Source organism: Dermacentor variabilis, chromosome 2 (assembly GCF_050947875.1).
Source record: "Dermacentor variabilis isolate Ectoservices chromosome 2, ASM5094787v1, whole genome shotgun sequence".
Classification (NCBI taxonomy): Eukaryota; Metazoa; Arthropoda; class Arachnida; order Ixodida; family Ixodidae; genus Dermacentor; species Dermacentor variabilis.
The window spans coordinates 105,090,440-105,113,982 of record NC_134569.1 but is presented as its reverse complement, the minus strand read 5'-3'; the positions used below and the strand labels follow the sequence as shown (position 1 = coordinate 105,113,982).

General features: G+C 44.5%; 1 protein-coding gene across 1 annotated transcript in view; it reads right to left on the bottom strand.

The window, feature by feature from the left end:
• LOC142572457 (UPF0764 protein C16orf89 homolog) overlaps window positions 1-23,543 on the bottom strand; it is a 109,655-nt gene that overhangs the window by 4,269 nt on the left and 81,843 nt on the right. Inside the window, exons 2-6 of the mRNA XM_075681584.1 lie at window positions 20,030-20,086; window positions 15,194-15,352; window positions 14,318-14,465; window positions 11,527-11,638; window positions 10,257-10,416 (exon numbers count right to left, since the gene is read on the bottom strand). Of these exons, the coding sequence (XP_075537699.1) occupies window positions 10,257-10,416; window positions 11,527-11,638; window positions 14,318-14,465; window positions 15,194-15,352; window positions 20,030-20,086 (636 nt within the window). The remainder of the gene's footprint in view (window positions 1-10,256; window positions 10,417-11,526; window positions 11,639-14,317; window positions 14,466-15,193; window positions 15,353-20,029; window positions 20,087-23,543) is intronic.

The following is a 23,543-nucleotide window of genomic DNA, read 5'->3' as shown; positions in this document are numbered from 1 at the left end:
TGGCGCATGCGATTTGTTGGGCGGCTACCTTCCCTCCCGGTTTCCTTATTACCTCACCAGTGACCTTCAGGCCTTCCTTTTCAGAATAAATGAATTCATTAAATTATTTTTTCTTCTAAAGTGTGCCCAATAAAAATTTTGTTGTTTGTATATGACACAATGGTTCCTTTACAATTGGAGTTTACTCGCCGTGGTTGCTTAGTGGCTATGGTGTTGGGCTACTAAGCATGAGGTCGCAGGATCAAATCGCGGTCACGGCGGTCGCATTTCGATGGAGGCGAAATGCGAGAACACCCGTGTACTTAGATTTATGGTGCACGTTAGAGAACCCCAGATGGTCAAAATTTCTGGAGTCGCCCACTACGGCGTGCTTCATAACGTCCTCGTTGCACGTAGTTTTCATCCCCTTTTGTGTATCCAGTTCCTCATCGTTAGTTTGAACCATGTCTCGTGGCCGCAACAAGTAATACTTTTTGGGAGTAGAGTTCACTCTCTTAGCAAGAGTATACAAGTCTGTAAATGGCGTCGTACCAAACTGTTCATGCTTACATGTGTCCGAGTTCGTTTTCCGTTTCATTAAACACGCGCGGCATGGCAAGATGGTTTATATGTCATTTTGCAAATTGAGCGTTTTAATGCAATTAGCATTTTTGGGATACTTCACGCATTTTCTGGCATCTATCTATCTATCTATCTATCTATCTATCTATCTATCTATCTATCTATCTATCTATCTATCTATCTATCTATCTATCTATCTATCTATCTATCTATCTATCTATCTATCTATCTATCTATCTGTCTGTGTGTCTATCTATCTATCTGTCTGTGTGTCTATCTATCTATCTATCTATCTATCTATCTATCTATCTATCTATCTATCTATCTATCTATCTATCTATCTATCTATCTATCTATCTATCTATCTATCTATCTATCTATCTATCTATCTATCTATCTATCTATCTATCTATCTATCTATATATCTGTCTGTCTGTCTGTCTGTCTGTCTGTCTGTCTGTCTGTCTGTCTGTCTGTCTGTCTGTCTGTCTGTCTGTCTGTCTGTCTGTCTGTCTGTTGCTAAGAACGGCCCAGCTGAGCTGCACGTGTTGCCACCCAGTCAACGCTTCCTAGAGCGCCGCCGCAAACCTCTAGCCGCGGGGTCACTAAGTCGCCATTGTGACTGAATGCGTTCGGCGGGCCAGCTATTGTGACCGAACCCACCAACGCCGCCCTGTTCTGCTATGAGTGGGGGAGTTGCCACGGGAACGTCGACGAAGACGCAGATGCGCCGACCAAGACGCAGGACAATGGCTACCCGGCCACGCTACCCGGGTCAGCTCCGAGTTCTACGAAGCCCCTCTGACATCGGCTCCGGACCATGCACCTGTGTGTGTGTGTGTGTCTGTGTGTAAGCCGCCCCGGGGAGAGGCGGCGTGTTTACAATGACTGGACGAACGTCTCCGTCCCCTTGGAATCAAGGGGGGACCGAGTGCTTATAAGCCGCTGTTGTTCGGATGCTCGACACACTTTTCTTAAGCAGTCATGTTGGACTGAGACACTCTCTCAAGCAGTCGTGTTAGACTGACGTACTTTCTCTCGCAGTCATGCTAGACTGATGAACTACATGTAAATACTATAAATAAACCCATATTCCTCGTTCTCGATGAGAAGCAGTCCTTCCCTTCATCAACGTCCTCTGCGTGGATAAGTTGGACGACGGCATGGGCCAGCTACCTTCTAATTCATGCCGGACTCCAATCTTGACAACGGATCACGAGCGATTGGGATTGAGCCCCCAATCCTGACACTGTCTGTCTGTCTGTCTGTCTGTCTGTCTGTTTTCCCGCCAACTTGGGTCGCTGGGTAGTGCATAGTCTAATGAGTTGAGCATTGGGATGTTGTGCTGAGAGAACCGGATTCAAAACCAATCGTCGGACGAACTTAGGTCACGGGTATGTGGTACTGGGTATGTGGTACTGGGTATGTGGAGCTCTTCAGTGAACCGCTTTCACACTAACGTAGGTTCCAAAGTTTGTCCCACTGGGTATGCGCCGCTCGCCAATGAACCTCTTTGACGACAACTTGGTCACTGGCTAAGTGGTCTGAATAATATATTCACACACGCGCCACGCGCCGACTTCGCGGCGGTGCAGCTAGATGGCGCAGCATGTCCAAGTGGAAGCGCGAGAGAGGAACCCGAAGGTCGGGAACCCCGCTGTTTACATTTATTAAACGTAATGCGTATCTGCTGCAACAATACGGTGTGTGACTACGTTGCTTCAATGCCAATTGCGTTAGCGATGACATTAATCGTGAGATGGGTTCTGCTGGAATGTTTGTTTCAAAACTGAGCACTCCATTGTCATCATTGTGCCTGTGGTTCTGTCTCTGTTATTTCTTGCGCTTTTCTCTTCCTTCTATAGAATGCATAAACCAATCTGTTTAGAACCATCCAGCGAAACAGAAGAAGAAAAAAAATGTCTTCACCAGCTCGTTCCTACCGAAAACTGCACTTGGAATTATCTGTAGCGCAATTATATACTGCACTAGTGTAACACATATATTGAACAGTTCTCAGCGTAAATATGAATACGTGTTAGCATTGACAGTTGGTGGAATACAAGGGAACGTTGTTCACTCATAGCAGTTCGCACATCCATTTCGGCCGTGGTCGCGGAGATTCCGGGAGCGCAAACGCCTACAAGGTGCCTAGCGAAAGACCGCATCATGAATATTTGCCGAACCATGTTTTCCTCGAAATAACAGCCTCCCGCGTAGCTTGCAGCTTCCAGTTTCCGCGTGATTGCCTTTCTGACTCTGCAAGCAACAGCTCTGACATGGTGACAGCTATCCTCTTGGTATGCACAATCTTGAAGCCAGGGAAAATCGAAAGCTGAGATTAACTTTCTTCAGTGCATGATTTCTATAAAAAATAATAGCGTCCCTAGGTTTTTTACGCCTACGTAACACATAAGGCCGAAAAAACGCTGCAATATTTCAACACTTCATAAGCTATAATGCGGAAGTAAAATGTGTGCCTCTATGTCAGCAGTGAAGTGGTCGCATATGCAAATATGTACAGGGTGTTTCAATTCAGTCAGGTCAAACCTTTAAAAAATCTGCGTGGGAGTTACGAGATTGCAATCGACTTAATATTGTTTGCTGCCCTCTTGAGCAACTGAGAAGTACCTTAATGCATCGCGTTCTTTGGCTAGGTGCCCGGGGTCATTTTCTGCTCGGTTTAGTTTGTCCTACCGTTTGGTGTCCCAAAAGAACCCGTAGCGTCATATCCAGGCTTGACTAGGTGAATTTTTGTGAATGGCACAAACATTTTTCACGCTTACCGACACCTACTTGCGGGCACAAGAATTTCTGACGCGATATTAAAAAAAAAAAAGAACGCCAGGTGCCAACACACAATCGCGCAAAGTCAAGACTATGGCTAGAGAATTTTCTCGACACGCGACCGACGCACTCGACATCGGGAAACCTACGTCGCCTCGCGGGCTAGAAAACAATTTCTGGGTGCGTTCAATGCTTGAATTAGATCGAATACGAAAATTACGCGACTATTTCCGCGCCCTAGGAAACTGCTCTGCGACGAGGAACGGTGAGATCAGAATGCGGCGAGGTAACCTATACAAAACGCAGCCCTTACGGAGGCACACTAAGAATACAGGCGAGAGAGAACTTGCGCTGGCAAGATACGCGTGGAAAACGCAAAAAGCGAGATAATTGCGTCTGCAACAATAGAGAGGAGCTTCTGAAGAGGCTGCGTACCGCAGGATTGGTAGTAAAAACGAGTTTACTGGGAAATCGTCGTAGTGTAAGTGGTATTCTTTGGAGTTACTTATTTCTTAAAGCACCACAGTCTTGCTTTCAAGCGTACAGTATAAGTTCCGTAAATATACGACGATTCCCCAGGGGGAGGTTACATTTTGAAGCTTGACCAGTATTTTTGCTGTTGACATCGTAAAGGGCATCGTAGCGTCGACCCTTCGTTGGTAGAACGTTTGAGGACACTAATGTCGCTGCGCGTAAGCGCGTAGTCAAGTGTTCTTTCTTTTTTTTTTTTTCGAATATCGCGCGCTTCCTTCGCAGCCCGTAAAACTTAAAACTAAAGCAGTTATCACCAGGGGAAAATATATTTGCATATTTCTCAATAGGATGTACTAGTTTTACACTGAAGATTTTGCGTTGATACGAAGGCTTTAATTTGGCTAATTCATTATTGTTAATTAATTACATAAGCTCTCAGTAAAATGTAGTGATCGTCAAGAGGAAAGCGAACAATGCTATGTTGGTTGCATTCTAGTAACTCGCATGCGGTTTTTTTAAAGTTTGGCCCGACTTAGCTAAAACACCCAGCATATGCCTGTTTTTTCTATGTCAAGGCACATAGGAAATGATATGGGTCTTTTTATGATATTACAGCGATGCATTTTTGTTTCGATTAAAAAAAATTGTGCTAAGTAAATTATAAAGTCACTTCCAAGCGAATCAGCTGTATTTCTTTCAAACTAGAAAATGCGCACGAATTCATTTGAGAGATAGCCAAAAGGCTAGTTGCCGGTCGAAAACAAGCTGCATTTACAGGTCGCACGGAGGGCGAATAAAACCCCACAAAACTGAACAAGCAATGCATGAAGAAATAAAAATTCACAACTTACAGAAATATTGATATCTTCTGATATATGTTATATGACGCCTAGCGTTGAAGTTAGCGGCATTTGAAATAAGGGAATATATTATCCTAGGAAACCTAAGCACTTCCTATGAGTTGTGAATGCGAAAGCATTATTGTCCAATCGAAGTTCGCCGAGCGGTCCTTTGAGTTTTGAGCTGCAAGTAACGCACCATAGCGGTACGTGCTGTCCCAGCCAGCAAGCAGTAGCAGCTTGCAGTGCCAACGCCGCATGCCACCGACGCGGCGACGCCCTCTCCCCTCACACAACACCTGGCACGCCAGCGCCGCAGCAGGGGCCCTATAACGTAAAACTATTCCAATATGTTTCTATTCCAATCTCCTGACGTCAAATTTGCGTAACCACCGACGCAAGCACCGGGCGGTCACCCGCAGGGTTGTCTGAACAGACCAATCAAATGCTCTCCTCGTTCATAGGAGGTCACTTTTGTTTGCTTGAAAAACGAATAACATTGCCTACACTTATCGGCTTGTCGTATCTAATTGGCTGACAAGAGGCGAGGAGAAGGCTCAAGTGGAGAGAGATTCACTGGGGCAGAGCCAGTGCACTGAAAATCGATAACCGGATGAAGAGGGTGGTGCCGGCGTCTGCGATTGGTCGGCTTTCTCTTACTTAGCTTGTGGTGGCTGGTCGAAAATCACGGCGGCATGCAACGGAAGCTTAAGAATGACGCTAAAGCTGACCCTCAGCAAAGAAGAGTGGGCACAATGGGGTGGTAAACGTGTCGGAAGGACTCGAAAACGTTACACGGTCACGCAAGAAGTTTTATTATACGCAAATACACCCATGCTCTCCGGCAGGTGCGAGTAGCTAGCGCCTCAGCGATCGGCGGCAGCCATCTTTTATTTCTTTCAGAACGGGGCAGCCTGCGGCTATTCCGAAGAAAATTCAGTTTTGTTCGGCATATTCATGCATCTTTATCGCGTTGACGTCACTTTGACGCGGTGAGTTTGTGCGGTTTTGTGACGTCGCGTAACAGGCAGGTGAAGTGGGTGCAGCCCGAAAACTATTACCAATAGCCGAGGGTTAATGGCGAAAAGGGGTCGAATCAGAAATAACTGCTTTCTTTTTTCTGCCAAATCATGCATAATCAGTGTGTACACATCATATCAGATGGGGAGGTATCGCGGTTTTCGTGACGTCGTGTGACAGACAGGTAAGTGGGCGTGGTCGAAAAAAGTTTTTGACCAATCGTGGAAGGCTGATAGCAAAATTGGAATAGAAAAGTTTGGAATAGTTTTACGTTATAGCGCCCCAGGTGTTCACTTTCGCCCGCTCTGCCAACACCTCCGGGAAAGCAAAACGCATGTGCACTTCGCGCCATGACACCCATGTAACCTTGACCGACTGCCATAGAATCTAGTGGAAATGCTCCTGAGTGAGCCACGGTGATTTTGACGTCACCGCTTTCGTCACACTGGGCTTGAATTTCGGTCTAAGTAGCATGAGGTCATAAAGCAGAGTGCGCGGGCCTACACTCTGGGGGGCGTTGACACTGCTCCGTCGAGGAGCGCTCATGTCGAGAGTGAGAGCGAGGGTGACGTGGCGTCGCCGCCATACCCTTTCCTGCACATAACACCTGGCGCGCTAACGGTGCAACAGGCGTCCCTTTCGCCCACTATGCTCCTTTGAGGCTCAGATTGTGAACTGGCGTCGGAGCCGACCGCACAAACACAGAGATAATCACTACATTCTGCTTAGCTGCAGGCGTAAATCGTCGACAGCAGCGTAATCGTGTTCACAATTACGCCGCTGTCGAAAATTTGCCCCAGCAGCGAAGCAGAATACAGTAGGTTACTGCACTTGTAGCTGTGTGTTTGTCTGGTTGAGCTCTATGCCACCGGGTGGCTGCAGCACTCCGGCCGCTGACGTTTACGACCCCGGCAATCCGCTCAAACCACCCCCGTTTGCCGGAATAGTGGATACGCTAAAAGACTCTATTAACAGCTTCTGTGGGGGCTTTGCTCATGAGAGAGCGCCGGTAGGGATCGGCGGAGGTTCAGCAATTCAAACAGTATGCTTTAAATTTAGTAACTTATAAGAATACATATAATTAACTTGTGATGAAGATATTAACGCCAAAGATTCAGGGAAGAAAAAGCGCTGCACTACACGGGTCGTACAAATATACATCGTACTCGACAATATCACAAATAGTAATCATTGAAGAAATAAAGTTTGGTCTTCCCGGGCAGCGATAACAGTAGCACAATTGTTTGAACAGCTGGTGAGCAAAAGCTCACTGACGGCTTTTATAATTATGTTGAAGTATCGGAGCAAGACGGCACGATATGTATTGATCTGAGGAGCAGATCAGGGCAGTGCGTGTTAATTGTGACTGCACGAAGCTATAGAAGGAAGCATTGAGCCCGTTTGCCGTCACGATACCGCCGCGTACTTGACGCACGCAATGATCACAGATGGCACGTTTCCCAGCAATTCGCTTCAACGTAGAAATTATTTGAGGCCTTCGCCACATAAGTTTAACAGGGAAATGGTATGGGAAGAACGAAAATGCAGCGGGAAAAGAAATAGTGAGGTCGGTGTTATCAATACAGAAAGCAAAATGGGAAATAGTAAAGCACGAAAGGATAGTTGAAAAATAATAGAAAATTCGGGAAGCACTCGTCGACGGTGAGTGTCCGAGTGTTGGAATAGCCGAAACGCCTCGTGTGTGAGGCGTGTGCTGCAGCCGGGCTCCTCCCTCGCGCTTCCCTCTGGACACGTTTCGCCGCCGTGCAGTCAGCGCATACCCAGGGGTACCCAGTGCGGACAGCCCTGTCTGTGGACTAAGGTCAACATAGGACCATGTGCTGTGGGAGTGTGAAGCCATCGGCTCCTCCTTCAGCGAAGGTAGGTGGGCTGCGCTCTTGGGCAGCCCCGAACTCAACGACCGAACCATGGCCGTCCAGAGTGCGCGCGATCGGGCCGCCAAGCTCGGCTTTGCGGTCCCTACGTGGGACTAGCCGGGCGGCGCGGGGTCTCCCCTGCGTCTTTTCTGGACCGAAATAAAGTTACTTTACTCACTCACTCACACACATATTCACCTAAAATGACGTCAGAGAGGTTCATAGAAGAGCGGCAGATACCCATTAGCACATTAGAACATTAGCACATAACTACGGGAACGGCCCACACTCTGCGCTATATTCGGCATCATTCCAGATTTTTGATGGGATAGCTCACTCTCTGTCTTTACTCACACTCCGAAAGTTAGTTCTAGTAGTAACACGTACATACTCAAGAAAGTGGATGGGGAAACCCTGCCGCGGCAGCTCAATTGGTTAGAGCATCACACGCGTAACGCGAAGACGTGGGATCGTTCCTCATCTGCGGCAGGTTGTTTTTTCATCCACTTTCACTGTCTATAATTTATCGTCGCTTTAATTCAATTAGTAGGTACAGCTGATTTTCCGTATGTCTTTCTTGATGTCGTTGTTGGTTGGCTACTGATAATATATATATATATATATATATATATATATATATATATATATATATATATATATATATATATATATATATATATATATATATAAGTTGTCTTACAACGTCAGTAATGCTATTTGCATTAAAAAGTACGGCAGATCCAACGCACTTGCTGAAATCAACAATAAGCGAAGCTTTCTTGATACGTTTCAATTGAATGTTGTCCTGAGAGGCACATATGATGCGTGAAATGATATTGCCTAGTCGCCTATGAGCTAGGAACTGTTCACGTTCTTCTCCGATCGTGCATATTCTTCGTCATTTGGCTTCGCGTTTTACAGCCTAGGGAATACGAGCTGCAAATATTTCGTTAGGGGGCAAAGGGAGCTTCGTTCTAAGCACTCTCTTGCTCTCCTTTCTGTTCGTTACAGGACACCCTCTTCGCACCCCGTCGTGCTCTCCAACCGTGTAATCCCAAGAGAGGCTTGCATGTACGCAGTTACAAGACGAACGTCTGTAAAATACTGCAAAATAGCCTTTAAAAGCGGTTTGAGAGAAAGTTAGGCAAGGTAAGAACAGGAGAGTACATCATACGGCAAAATCCCCCTAGAGACTTGGCTTCTTGCACTTATTTGCGTTTGGAGTAACTTGTCCAACCTGTATATTGCTCTAATAGTTTTCTTTGTTCATCGAGGTACCTTAGATTCGAGGTGCCGTGGTAATGGTCCTACAGATGCATAATGATTGAAATAAGTTGTGCCATTGAATTCAGCTGTGTAATCAATCCGACATCTTCCTTAGGGAAACGATGCCTTGCCAAAGCGCTCTGCGGCTTATTGTTTGCTTTTTGTGAACACTTGAATGAGTAGGAGGAGGAGTTTTCTTCTTTTTGCTATCAGTCCACTTATTCTACTCTATCATCAAAAAACAAAGCGCAGTTGAAATTCGCAAGAAATTATCATGCTTTCTTCTGCCTGCGAGGAATCTGTAACATAATACATTATCTGAAGAGCGTTCACTTTCGAAAACAGCTGCGACACGTGGCAAGAATAGATACCTTTACTTAAGCGTGAACTCACGTGGTTACCATAGTTTAAAAAGTTTACGGGCAACATGTGCACACAACGCGTCTGTCCTTGATGCGTGGGCGCTCTGCCCATTGCATCTATGGCACAGTGTGTGCTGCGACCGTAATCGACATTATGACAAACACTGTCCAACAACAGTACCGCCACGGCAGCTGGAAACGTGGTCTGTGTTGAGTTTCCGCGTAACAGAATTATGTTTTCTCGTATATTAGAATAACAATCCAACGCTAGCACCTCTGTTGTTTATGTGTAACTCTTAGTATACGAATTTTCTCACACATTCTACTTTGAGAAATTCAATTAATTCAATAACGCACATGCGCCAGCCGGAGGGCCTACAAGAATGAGAATAGACCTCGAACGGTGAATTATTCTTTGTAATGAAGCTATTTAGTGAAACAAATCTGTGGCGCAGAAAACCACACCTTTGGTGTACGAGTATAAGGTTACATTGCTTTTTCTCTCGGCAGAGGTAATTGATTTCACTGCCAATTATACCTACATGGTTTAAAAAAAAAAGTTGGACCTTTCACCTTCAAGACACGAAAAGCCCAGAGAATACCGCAAAAACTCAAAAAGGGACAGAAACTACAGACAAAGTAGGTAAATGGTTTGTTAATTGGCATGCAGGTTTGATTGTTAAGTGTAGCGCCCAGCTGCCTGCACAATTCCTCCCAAAGCCGAGGCAAGTTTATTATGGTTAAGGGTTGCGTTGGGGTTCGTTGGAATGACGTACCTGTACTTATAAAACAGTGCTGTAAAGTTCAAATGCCGGAACGAGAACAGCACAGGCGAAGCGCAAGGGTCAGTGCTGTCCGCATCCCTATTTCAACTTGACAGCTCTGCTTTATAAGTAAATTTATTAAGATGTAGGAGCCACGAGAAGAACTTGAATCATACGTAGTAATCGAAATAAAAATGTATTCGAGCTTCGTTGCAACCATCATGACGGGGTTAGCCGTAGGTAAACACACGTACGTTGCGCCTGATTCCCGATAAATGAGAAAATAAAGAAGAAGAAGCAACTTGCCTTGTTCCATAAAAAGGTCTTGAAACCATTCCGTGAGGCCCTGCTTGCTTTCGAAAATGGCGTCCCTGTAAATATTGCTGCACGTCTGGTGGAGGAATGTTTTGATGCTCATTTGTCTGTGTTCACTCAGAAGCTGTTGCAGTCGCTGTCTACAAGGGCTCTGAAAAAAGAAGGGTAAAATAAGAGGACAGCAGCGGTGAATGATCGTACAAACGCGGTGGACATCTCGGACAATTCCTAGAAGCGACAAAACCGGACGCAGTTAAGTCCGTTGATAGCCTCTGTGGGAAGAGCGAACGCCAATGCATGGCTCGCTAAATTTTTTTCTGTACCCACGTGGAATAAAGTACACAAGATATCGCTACAAACTTCGAGCTTACTGCGCTGCGCTACAGAAACTCTTTTTCCAGAAGAGTACATTTTTGCCTAAGCCTCCTCTATCTTACGGGGAAGACAGAAAAGAAAGAGAATGAAAATAGAAAGAAATTGGCATGTGAATGAGCACGTATCACGCTTAATAATTGAGTTTTCTCCGTAAGCGTCGTTGTTGTTGTGAAGTCGTTTCAGAATTGCATCGTGGACACACTAAGTGGAGGCGCAGAAAAATAAGCACGGGGTACTAGAAGAACAGTAGCCGTATGTAGGAGCGCTTCTGGAGACTTTATGGCTACTGAAAGCGTGAATAAATGACTATGGAGGAGCATCGCGATGACAATCACTTACGTAGTCAAGTAAAAATAATTTCGGATTACTTAATTTCGAGCATTTGTAAAACGAAACGCTTTCCCTGTAGCATAAAATTTGCTGTATATTGTCTTGTTTAGTGCATATTTAGGTGCTCTTCCCCACAATATTCAACATGGAAGTGAATAAGGATTGTCCATTACATTACAGAAGATACGGCATCTAGCTGTAATTTATAATTTGAGAATGTTGTGCTCCAAAGAGTAATGTCAGCTCACCTGGATTGAGGACTACGTGCGTGAACTTCCCTGTGTTGCGCACCGTAACTTGTGAAGATAGCTTCTCAAGCTAGTGTAAATTGTGATTTGGAAATTATGAATTCATTATGATTTCGTTTACTGTTGCTTGGCACTTACCAGTTCTTTCTTTTATAAAACACAATCTCCATCTTTGCACCTAAACGGTCATTTGCTAAACACAAAAAATTCCCGGGCAAGTTTTATAACTTCGATTCATTATTTTACTTACGTGTAAATCCGGATATTGGTGATTAGCCCTACAATCTTAAGGAAGTCTATGCACTTACGACGTAGGCGATGAGTGTGTAGAATACTTCGTGTGTTAACCAGTACCCGTCAGTATATGGGTCAGTCATGAGGTCGAAACAATTTGAGCTGATTTTGCATTCTTCTGGCTTTCTGAAAAAAAAGAAAAAATGAAACAGAGAGGATAATAAGGGTATTGCTTTTGACGATGAAGTAAACGACAACAACAACAACAATTCTGCAGACTTCAGCGATTTCTCTGGCGCTGAACTCACCGTGGCGACAGCCGGTTCCCACAGCTGACGGCGCTGGCATGCAGTGAACGTGTGCTGATCTTCGTTACCGGCATCGCTACCTTTTTCTGAGGGTCATAATACTTAACCACCCTCATCAGTTTCCTTATAACATTCCTAGCGGGGAAAGTCCTTTGCCTATAGCCATCCTATAGGCAGCGCGAACGGATGAACACACGGAAGAAGAAGTAGGAAACGGGGGCTGTATTATGTGTACATGTGCTGATATCAGATTTCTCTATTTTTAGATTGTCCTAGCTAAGCACCAACTAGTTTCTTTTATTTTTGCTGCTTTCTCGCATCTACGCTTCGTTTCCAGAATCTTACTTATCGCTAGATAGAAAGCCGCAAGTTTTTCCAGCTTCCGTCACTCGTCCGTGTGCTTGCTGGCGCGGGTAAAGTTCGAAGCGTATTTTGATTTCCGGCTCATCTAATGAGGTACCATTTCCCGCGTTTCTTTTTGCTTTCGGAGTTATACTGACGGGCGACGAAGGTTGTATGGCGAGACGAAAGCCACAATACCGGCGAGATCCTTCTGCCTTTAACTGAAATTAAAAACAAGCTTAACAGAGTACCAGGGAATCCACCCTAACGACACTTTTATCCTTTCCCCACGCGCAAAACACGCAAATACAAAAAATAATATATTAACTCAACCTCATATGCTGTACGGGCACCGATAAACGATAATAATTCCGTTATGACGTAAATACCGACAAGTTCATGAGCATATCGTTTCAACATATAAGGTATGTATTAAGGTGAGCCTATATGCTCATAAAGAAGTTCATTCGTCACAGCAGTTCGAAAGAACAAGTGCTAACCAACCATTGCAACCAACATAATACACAAGACAAGCGTTCGTCCGAAACAAGGTTTGTATTCACTAGGAAGTTTTTACGCTAAAGCTGCCTGTAAGATCAAGTGTCAACCGCTCGGAATGTCGAACACATAATTAGTGAAGGCGGTTAGCGAGTGGTAAATTGCACTTACGGAAGAAAACTTTCGGGAACTCGACCTCAGGTTCTTGAAAACAGAAAACTCTATCGCACCTTGTATTCGAGAAAAAAATGCAAGAACATATGACGCATATAGCAAATTCATCATCATCATCACCATCATCATCGATATACGTTCGCTCTTGCCTCAGCTCAGTTCGCTTTTGCCTCGGCCAACTTCATCCTCCGCCTGCACGGCTTTCTTTTTCCATAAATCCATCTAATTATCTGCAGTCCTCGTTCGCGTTTTTTGTTCCTTTATTGCATGTTCTGCTACTTTAGCACGATATCACTTGCCAAGCTGCAACTCACTCTCTTAATCTCAGCTAGAATATCATCTAACCGTGTCCGCTTATAATTCACACTGTCGCCTTTCTTTGTTATGTTACCGTTTTCCTTATCCGTTCCATAGCTGGTAGTGTGGCTATTAGCTCCATATCAAATTACTTCGGGATCCGTCAAGTTTCAATTCCCGAACTTAGCAGAAAAATGCACTGATTATTTACTTTTCTTTCTAATTACAACGGTAGACTGCTACTTGTAACTACTTAGCGCCAGCCATTCGCTCTCAAAACCGTCTTTTTTTTTTGTGTGTCGAGATTTTCTCCAGAGGGTGCCGCTTCTCTGTGACTACTTCCCGTAGATAATTAAAGGTACTGCTTCACCGCTTAATGTTGCTGACTGCCAAACACGAATTTTTGTTTTTTGCCATGCTACAGAACATTACTTTAGTTTTCTGCCTATCAAACCTGTCCTTAAAAACTTCTGCGTTCAGCTTCTCAATCATTTGCTGTGAGCTACCTCTAGGTTTTTCTGATGGATTGGCCGGAGTGATCGAAGGCAAATGGCTACCTGCTGCTGTATTACTCTTGAAGAGGCAAACTAATCTATCTCGTTACCGCATGTGATTACGGTAGATAGTCTTAACGTTGTGCATAACATATCTGTAAATGTTCAAGAGCATGCCTCTTGAGGTAAAAGCTTTGAACCACGGCACGGATCAAAGCAGTGTGGCAAATAGCGAGACATACGGTGACTAGCGTCATGAGAACAGAACAGACTGCTTTGTCACTTGTCAAGACGAGATAGCCGTAACAGGGACTCCTATACTGCAACAAATATAGTGTGGTAAATTATGATGTTGCTGTTTTTATGATGTAAAAAGAAGTCCTGATTGAAGTCTTCAGGCTTTCGGCAGAAAATTCGGTGTGAGTTTATTTTACCAACATTGTCGCGGCGGCTTTAGAAGGTGGATAAATATTATGGATGCGCAGGTTCATCACCACATAAGAACCCCACATAAGAACCACTTCGTAAATGTTCGGGTCAGCCTAACTTCTATATCTCTCAATAAGAGAGGGTGGCCGATAGGATGCTTATCGCAAACAACTGTCAGTGAAAGATAACTGCGTTCATTTCAACTTTAAGTTGCCATGGAAGCTTGAATGCTGATGAAGTGCTTGCCCTTAGAGAAGGTGACTCATTCCTATGACCTTTACATAAAATACTGATATCGTTGATGTAATGCTAATAGCACTCACCGTGGTGTTGACAACTCCAGGATGCAAAAATCCGAGAAGTCTTCCAAAAATCCATTGGAAGCAAGTGGCATCTCCATGAAGTCGGTGTTGACTCGCGATGCCGGGAAATCGAAAGCCCAGTTTCCGAGCCGAATGATAGGAAGCAAAGCTGCGATAAAATTGCCTCTCTTAGCTGCATCAAGTGATGTGAATAGGCTGCCAATTTTGTAGTCTGGGTTGATATTTGACAAAACTTAGAACATTATCTGAAGTACACCACAATATTTAAGAAGTGACAGTAATAAAGACATCAATTAGCCCGTTGGTTATTGAGCGACTAAAATATTGTTGCCATTTTTAACACTTATTTCTATAGAAACAAGTGGACCACCACTTTCATAGCAGTCCTGCAGAATATGTTGATAGAGTGTACTAATCCTTGTTAACGCTCATAGAGTATTGCACATCAGTTATTAAAGAAGCAGTCAGTAGACTTTAGCAATTTGTGCGGCCCAGGTGTTAGCAGAGGGATCTTGCAGTGGAAACTGCCATCTTTTTGTAGTTGTATATTATATATGGCACGTACCAAACTTACCAAAAACAACTTTGCGATGTTTACAGTGTCATGTTTGCGAGTTGCAATACTGCCTGCTGATGTCTCCGAGATACAGGCATAGACGCCACCACGCTCACAATCTTAACCACGGTGAAATTTCTCAGAGCGCAGCTTTCGCACCGCATTTAGAAAAAAAATTGACATAGCGCGCATTTCTTTGGCAAGTTGGTCAATATCGAAAGCCATGGCATACATCAGGGAAGTGAATTATTCACTTGCCGAAAAATACGTGCTCACTGTCTGTTTCGTCACCTGAAGACACACGTATGCGCGCGCCTCACCTTCGGCGGATTCAAAGGTGAGGGTGTCCAGGAACAAAGGGGCGCCCCTCTGGTAGATGTCCAGGGCCAGCTTGAACAGCTCCCGAGTGCGATTGAGAGCGGCCGCGGCCTTCGCCAGGCTGGGCAGCTCGTTCTTTGAGTGCGCCCGTGACTGGCGCGCTGCGTGGTGTATACAACGGTAACCGTACTAAGCGTTTTGAATTACTTAGCAACAATATACGGGTTTCCTAATGAAAAAAACATACATTGAAAAATGGGAACCCGCGGCAAACAAGGCATCCTCGCTTCTTGGTGCTGCTGGTGAAGACCTCGTGACGTCACTTTATACGTTGTGCTCACACGAGATATGTGGGTTTAACGGTACCAGCATCGCCTGCAAGAAACGCGCACGATTGATCGCTTGCAAGCACGCTTGCTTCATTCCTTCCTCCCCCCTCTCTCTTTCTATCATTTAAGCCGGTATTTGTGAATACAATAAAAAAAAGCCGTGGTGCAAGATTAATAACAACTGAATTATGGGGTTTTACGTGCCGAAACCACTTTCTGATTATGAGGCACGCCGTAGCGGAGGACTCTGGAAATTTCCACCACCTGGGGTTCTTTTATGTGCACCTAAATCTAAGCACACGGGTGTTTTCGCATTTCGCACACATCGAAATGCGGCCGCCGTGGCCGGGATTCAATCCCGCGACCGCGTGCTCAGTAGCCTAACACCATAGCCCCTGAGCGACCACGGCGAGTCTAAAGAAGTTAGAGATGCAGAAAGAAACATGGAACGACTGATTGATTAGGTCTGACGTAAAACGAAACTCAGGGGTTTCTAAAACGCCGTCGTGTATGTATTCGGCCTGAACTGAAGCAGTGGCCGTACAAATAAGGGTGAAATTCTTGGACGGACCAAGAAGAGGCGAGGCACTGAAGCACGGTGATTGTATAGTTTTGTCTCTGGCGCTGTCAGCATGCGACATGCGTATGCGACCATGCATTTTTCAGAACTTTTCTAACGGTGCTTAAGAACAGCGCCGATACAGTGACCGCTGGCGTCAGTACGTAGAAGAGTGGCCGTGGAGTAGTCGAAATACCAGACAGCATGAATGGTTTTTAAAGCGAAGCTTTCTATGTCTCACTGATTCGTCCGTGAGCGCGCAAAACGCACTGCAGGAAAGCCAACACACACATCTGCGTTGAACACTACAGTTTACATTCGCAGTACCGCGCCTGACAACGGCGCGAAGCGACGAGCTCAGCAAGAGTAGCGCGTGCGCACAAAGTTCATTGGAAGCGCAAGTTGCGTCTGCTGGGCATGACACCACCCCTGTCGCGATTAATTGACTTTCCCTGCTTAGCGAATACAGCAAGTGCGCGTGAACGTGGGCTCGTCTTGGGACCTCCAAAAAAAATAATAAAAAAATAAAAGCCCCTTTCTTAAAGAAAGATGGTTGAGCGCCACGTCTATGGCCGCGCTACCCAGACGAACTGCATACATCTGCATTGCATCACGCGCGTCACGCAATGCATTCCCGGCCGTCACCATGGGTAGGCCGGAAGTGAAGCGCACGGCAGAAGAAGAGGCCGCCGTACGCGAGCGTAAGCGCGAGCGCGATCGTGCCCGTAAGGCCGATCCCGTGTATCGGCAATGGCATGCAGAAGCCAAGAGGGAGACGCTTCTGCAGTCGAGGTCCCTACTCGTCTTGTGCTCGTTAGCGTGTGTACATCAGAACGAACACGTCTCGTTGTGACGCGGAAACGTTCCTGGCAGAAACGACGAAAACCTTAAAGCCACATAGTGCGCCGACCCTCGTGTGCGGTGACTTTAACATCGATGTGGCGAAGAGCGCGGCAAATGGACCGAGAGTTTCATACTAGATCTCTACTACTTGAAACTGAAGGCGCTACAGAGACCCGCGAAGCAACACCATTCCCGCATTGATCTCACGTTTGCAAGCAGGCTGCGTCACGTTACGATGGCAGAGCCTCTGACCGTATACCACAGCGATCACAAACTAATTCTGTGCAAGTGTAGAGTCGTCCATGAAAGTGTGAGTGTGTGCGTGTAATCAACGGCGACATGAGCTAAAATAAAGGCTATGCAACTTAACAAAAGATGCCTTCATTCAACTTCAACGTTCGAAAAATACAATCCTAAACAAGCAATTAAATCACACATGCATAACATCGGGTCGCTCAGCATTTTTGGGGGGTTCGTTGCGTGGTCGTTGGATTCGGACTTTCAGTTTGCCTTGGGGGAAAGCTTCGCGTCCAACCATCTTCTTTTAAGAAAGGGGCTTTGATTTTTTTTTCTTACAGCGAAGCTGTAGATAGGGGGGAGGGGGGGAGGGGGGCTAGCCGATTCGTCCGTCCGTCCATCTGTCGGTCGCCTGTACGCCGAAACATGCTCCGGCGCAACCCGATGCGCATGCACGAAAAAAAAAAATACAGGAGAAATAAAGAGAGGCGCGCGATTAGCCAACACAACCTAGATAGGTGGTGTTGGACTAGTTGTGCCAGTAGTGACGCCGTTGCTCTCCGTCGCAGCCGAGTGCAAGTGCAGCAGTTTCTCTCCGGCTCCGAAATGGGTAGGCCACGCGTCATACGCACTCCTGAAGAGCAGGCAGCTTTCTATCAACAACGTCGCGAGCAGAACCGGGAACGAGATCGTCTACGCCGTGCCGATGGTGCAGCCCGGGCACAAGAACAGGCTCGCGACCGAGCGCAAGCAGCAACTGCGTATCGAGGATCCGGCAACCTGCCAAGCTGTCGTTTATGAACCATCGGGATTAATCCAGTGATAAACACCGGGGCCGCACGTTTCAGCTTCGCTGGTTAACCATCTATACGGAGTTCTTGGGCGGTGACTTTTTTAACAATAAACGAGCCTTACGCCATTTCGTAATACGGTGGGACTCGAACCCGCAACCTCAACAGCAGAACGTCACAGCGCTGAGCCAACGCGTCGGGTAGAAACGATCAAACTGAATTGAATTCCATACTACGCTGCGCTAACGGGGCTGTCATGACAGCGAAAACCGCGTTTGTCGTATCTGCGCGCATTTTACGACGAGCGTGATCGGATATCGGCCCCGAACAGTCGTATCATCTGCCCTTTAGACTGACATGCCTGTCGGCTACTTTTTGATGGCAATATGGCTAACATAAAAGAAACGCTAGGAATTGGTTAAACTTTTATTTGTGTTCCCAGCATCAACACTAGAATCACGTAGAAAATCGCTGTGATCGCACTGATATATGAACGTTTGTGGAGTTTAGCTTACAAGGCCAAGCTAATTATCATCACTCCCTGTCACTTTCCCACATCCATGCCATTCGTTCGCTCTAGAGCACCTTTTGGGAAGTTGGAGTTCTCACGCAGCGGTCCTTCTTTGAGAACCATGAATACTTCCTACTAACTATTCTCAAGTTCATTTAAAATATGAAAATTTTCAGTTAAAAAAAGAGACAGCGGCAACATATTGTTTCGTTGAGTTTAAATAAATAATATAATAAATAAGTATTGCAGTTGCAATGTTGTTGCACCACGGCAATATAAACAAGGGGAAAAGATTGATGTAACCTAGAATGTTCCAGTTGCTGTCCGAGCGAAAGATGAAAAAAAAAAACATAAACGAACCGCCACCACCTGTTCTTACGCCTTCACGATTGGGAAAAACGGACACAAAAAATTTAAACGGTAAACATGATCGCACAAAACTAAAACAATATTGCTCGCTAGTCGATCACAAACGTTCACCATAAAGTGCACAAGAAACCTCGGACAAATTGGGGAAACCCTACACTCGCATCCTGATTTCCCCATCCCATCGATCTATGTTACAACTCGTTTGCGTGATGTTAGCAAGCGGAACAGAAGCAACACAGCAACGCCAATCCGGAAGTAACGGAACCATCAGTTATCAAGCTATTGCTGGCTTGGTGCGCTGATCCATGAGATGATTAAGCGTGTTAGGTTTCTTCGAGGAAAACCCTCGCAGCCAAAGGTCAAACCTGATCCCATCTGGTAATTTTCATCGCGCCGGCGGTCAAATTTTAGTTTCATTGAATACTCGCGTTATTGAATGTCCACGCTTGTGTGAGCCAGTGAGTGTTTGGAAGAAACGCATAACACGAGACAAGGTATTTTAAGGTCCCTTATCAGATAGCAGGCACATGATAAACAACTTGTTTCGTCGCGACGCCTTCAGCAAATGAAAATAACAGTTCCCGGTTCTCATCACAGCTAATGCAAATTAAGTGCTCATATAGGTCGGAAGAAGAACACGCAAGCCCCTTAAACATTAAATTCTGGGGTTTTACGTGCCAAAACCACTTTTTGATTATGAGGCTCGCCGTAGTGGATGACTCCGTAAATTTCGACCACCTGGGGTTCTTTAACGTGCACCTAAATCTAAGTACACGGGTTTTTTCGCATTTCGGCCCCATCGAAATGCGGCCGCCGTAGCCGGGATTCGATCCCGCGACCTCGTGCTCAGCAGCCCAACACCATTGTCACTGAGCAACCACGTCGGGTACGCAAGCCCCTTGCGTGGTCTTAAATAGCAAGAACGCTTCGCTCCAGCGAATACAAAAAGTAGAAGACGCATGCATTTACATGTACATTTACAGGAACGTTTGAAGCATGCGCAGACGGAAGGAAACATGTAAGACAAGTCCGGGCGTCGATACCTTTAATAAGGACTGGAAATATCGTTACCGACGCCTGTTTAAGCATCCTTAGTGAATGATATACAGACACTCTCAGAAAATCTACTCCTTTCAATCTGTGCTTTAGTTTTCATGCTTAGGATATCTTGATGGAAGATTATTTTCCTGAGCACCTACCTTTTAATGCAGACTCCAGGGCGGGTTGGAAGCGGCGTACTTCAAGACGAAGCTGATCTGAAAGCGAGAGAAACTTAGTTAATGTGTCCAAGATTTACGGCCAAACTTATTACCTCTTCATTTGTCAGTATTTTGTACAAGTTCTTGGTGGCATTTCTTCTAACATTACGTTATTACTGTTACAGATAAAATCGGCTCTTCAAAGAAGACAGCACTTGTTAGATTAGGAGACGAACGAGAAACGCTGGTTGCACAACTCCTCGATGCAGAATAAGAAGACTGCTCCAGGTTACAGGAGGAATTAGGTGTGCATAGTAAGCATGGGGCCCTAACCCAACGCGATGTGTACATTTACAGCCCTTGTTACAAGAGACAAGGCCACTAAGAGCATGAGAGCTGCTGCTGAGCTGTGGTCGTGGCGGTGTAAACTTTTAATTGCTGCAAGAGAGTTTGGGAGCCACAAAGTGGCCCCGCTACATCTGAGCTGTGAGCGCGCCGCGCATGTAGCTCGCTTGGAGCACTGGAAAGGCCTCGACGTGGTAGGCGTGAATCCCTTTCGCTCTCGGTCGAGCTTCAACTCGCTGCGAGGTTCCCGAAGGTGCGCTGGAGTTCTTGTCAGGTTCCTACTTTGTACCATAATGTGATATGTGGTGGTGTGGCTTCCTCTTTTCTTTCCCTTTCTTTCTCTCCTCTTCAAATGGGTGGGCGTTGCGGTCCCTTTCAAAAGACAATTGTCAGCCCGCTTCTTTTTCTGAGTGGCATTTATATATGTTACCCAATTTCTAATGATGATGATGCTGCTGCTGCTCATAATAATAATAATAATAATAATAATAATAATAATAATAATAATAATAATAATAATAATAATAATAATAATAATAATAATAATAATAATAATAATAATAATAATAATAATAGGTGCTCAAGTTTCGTAAAGCTTTATTTGAGGCATTCATAAATTTCAAGCAACAACAAAAAAATATCAGAACGCTATGCACTGAACTAACCTCCTATACGGCAGTGACTATAGTATTCAAGATGCTGTTTTGTCACCATGACACAAATAAAAGTCATGCATTGAAATGAACCGAAATGTTTGACGAAAGGACAGCTTTACGAGCGAAGCGAGAGTAGCGAACTACCACCGAAAGCATAGTGAACAGAAAGTTCTGTCGTAGAATGCGATAGATAAATGAACCGCCTAACTGTATGATAATAATATCCGATTGGAGGCACATGAACATCGGTGTCACACAAGCATTATGGATTGGATTTATTTATTTATTTTATTTCTCCTGTTTACAACAGAAAGGAAGCGGTAGCTAAAGACCGTGTGGCCTGACAAAGGTTTCTGCAGCTACGACAATTGCTAGCAGGCCGTACTCAGCATACAAATCATATAGACATGCCGAAATCAACTGGAGTGTCGAGATCAACATATTATCTTCGTAAAAAAAGAAAAAGGAAAGAAAAGAAAGAAAAGAGCATGTCTTGAACAAATACACTTAAGGTACATTTAGTTTCAAACTATAACCAGAAAACAAATGAAACAAAAGAAGGACCGTTTATGCTATGGTTCTAATTAAACAAACTCAGTATTGTTCGCAATGACAAAAGTTACGTATGATTTATTCGAACTTTCCATAACTTCATTACCAAATCGCGTAGGCGATTTAGCAGTGTAGGTGCCTGGTAAGTGACTAGTTTTCCGTAAGTGGCTCTTACTTTAGGTGTTCTCATATGTTGGCGTAAGCTGTAATGTATATTGGTGGGTACATTCAGGATATACTGTGATTCATTTTGTTAAATGTATCGCATCAACTTGTAGTAATAGACCTGGATTGCTTATAACATATAATGTTTTGTAAAAGATGGCTTGGTTCTAAGTTTTGTACAAGGCCACGATATCTCTCGAATGCACGTAAGAGTCTTTTTTGCAGTACTATCAACTTATGATTTTTCTTGTGAAATAGTGCCCCAATTTATTATGCAATAGGTTAATTGAGAATAAAAAAGTGCCCAGTTCAAGGAATATTGCAACCACAGAGCAACCAGGGTGCTCAGTTATATAAGCAGCCGACATGCAGTTCTACTTAGTTCCATAGCAATGTTGTAGACGTGCATGTTCCAGGCCAAATCTTACTGGAAGCACACTCCGAGAACTTTCTGACATTTCACCTGTTCTATCGTCCTAACTTGAAAAAGAATAGCAATATTGCAGTTACGTGGTTTATTAGTAGGGGCAAAGATAATATATTTTGCTTTAGAAGAATTCGTATGTAACCTATTCTGTTGTAGCCTCCTAGAAAGTTTCATCAGGTAATTATTAACTTTAAGTTCGAGCTCTGTTATAGTAGCAGCTTTAAAGAATGTGTTAGTATCATCTGCATACATAACTAATTGACGAGACTCGGGGATGTCACACAAGTCATTAATATAAGTTATAAACAAAAGAGATCCAAGTATTGATCCTTCTGGAACACCCGTTATGATTTCCGCGTACGAGGAAACATCATTATTTATGCTGACATATTGATAACGATATGCTAAGTAATGGCGTAGAAGTTCCAGTACAGTACCTCGTAGACCATACTGTTCCAATTCGCTAATTAATAAATTGTGGCATACTGAATCAAAGGCTTTCCTGAGGTCTACAAATAGGCCGAATGTTTACATTCTACTTTCAATATTTGTTATTATTTTATTATTGATATTAAGAAGAGCTGCTTCCCAAGATTTATTTTGGGGGGGAACCATATTGCAGGTCACTGATTACGTTATATTTGTTGAAAAAGTTTTGTAATCTAACATTTAGGGCACTCTCGAACGCTTTTGATAGAACATGTGAAACAGATGTCGGCCGGTAGTTTGTCATTAACTGCTTCTCAATTCCTTTGTAAATTGGGCGTACTCAGGCTATCGTGAGATCTGGAAAGATACAACTTTCAAACATTCTGTTTATGATGTGAACTAAGACAGGTGCAATTATGTCGGCAATATATTGCAGTGGTACTGGTTTAACATCGTCATACCCAGCAGAGACGTTTTTTTTTTAAATTTTAAGCAGTAGTTGCACAACCTCAGCTGATGTAACTGGTGGAAGTATCGCTGAGTTAGTCAGACTGAATTCGCTCACAACAGGTGTGGCCATGGCTCCTCCCCCCCCCTCCCCCCTACTGTCGGGATGTTCGGTACTGCAAACAAAATATTCATTCAAAGCCAGCTGCTGCTTCTCTGCCTGTCTAGACACCAGTGGCTGTCTTTATGTTTATCTCAGCGTTCTGTCTTTTCGTATAAGTTAGGTCTCTAACTTCATGCCAAGTTTTCCTAGGGTAATTGTTTATTTTAGCAAATAACCGTTCATAGCACTTAATTTTTGCTTGCTTTAATTCCGAGGTGACCTTATTTCTGTATTTCTTAAAATTATTCAAAAGTTTCGCACTCCAGCATATTACAAACAAGTGATACGTTTTTTTTTGTGTATTATCTTTTTTAGCAAAGCAGTATTTAT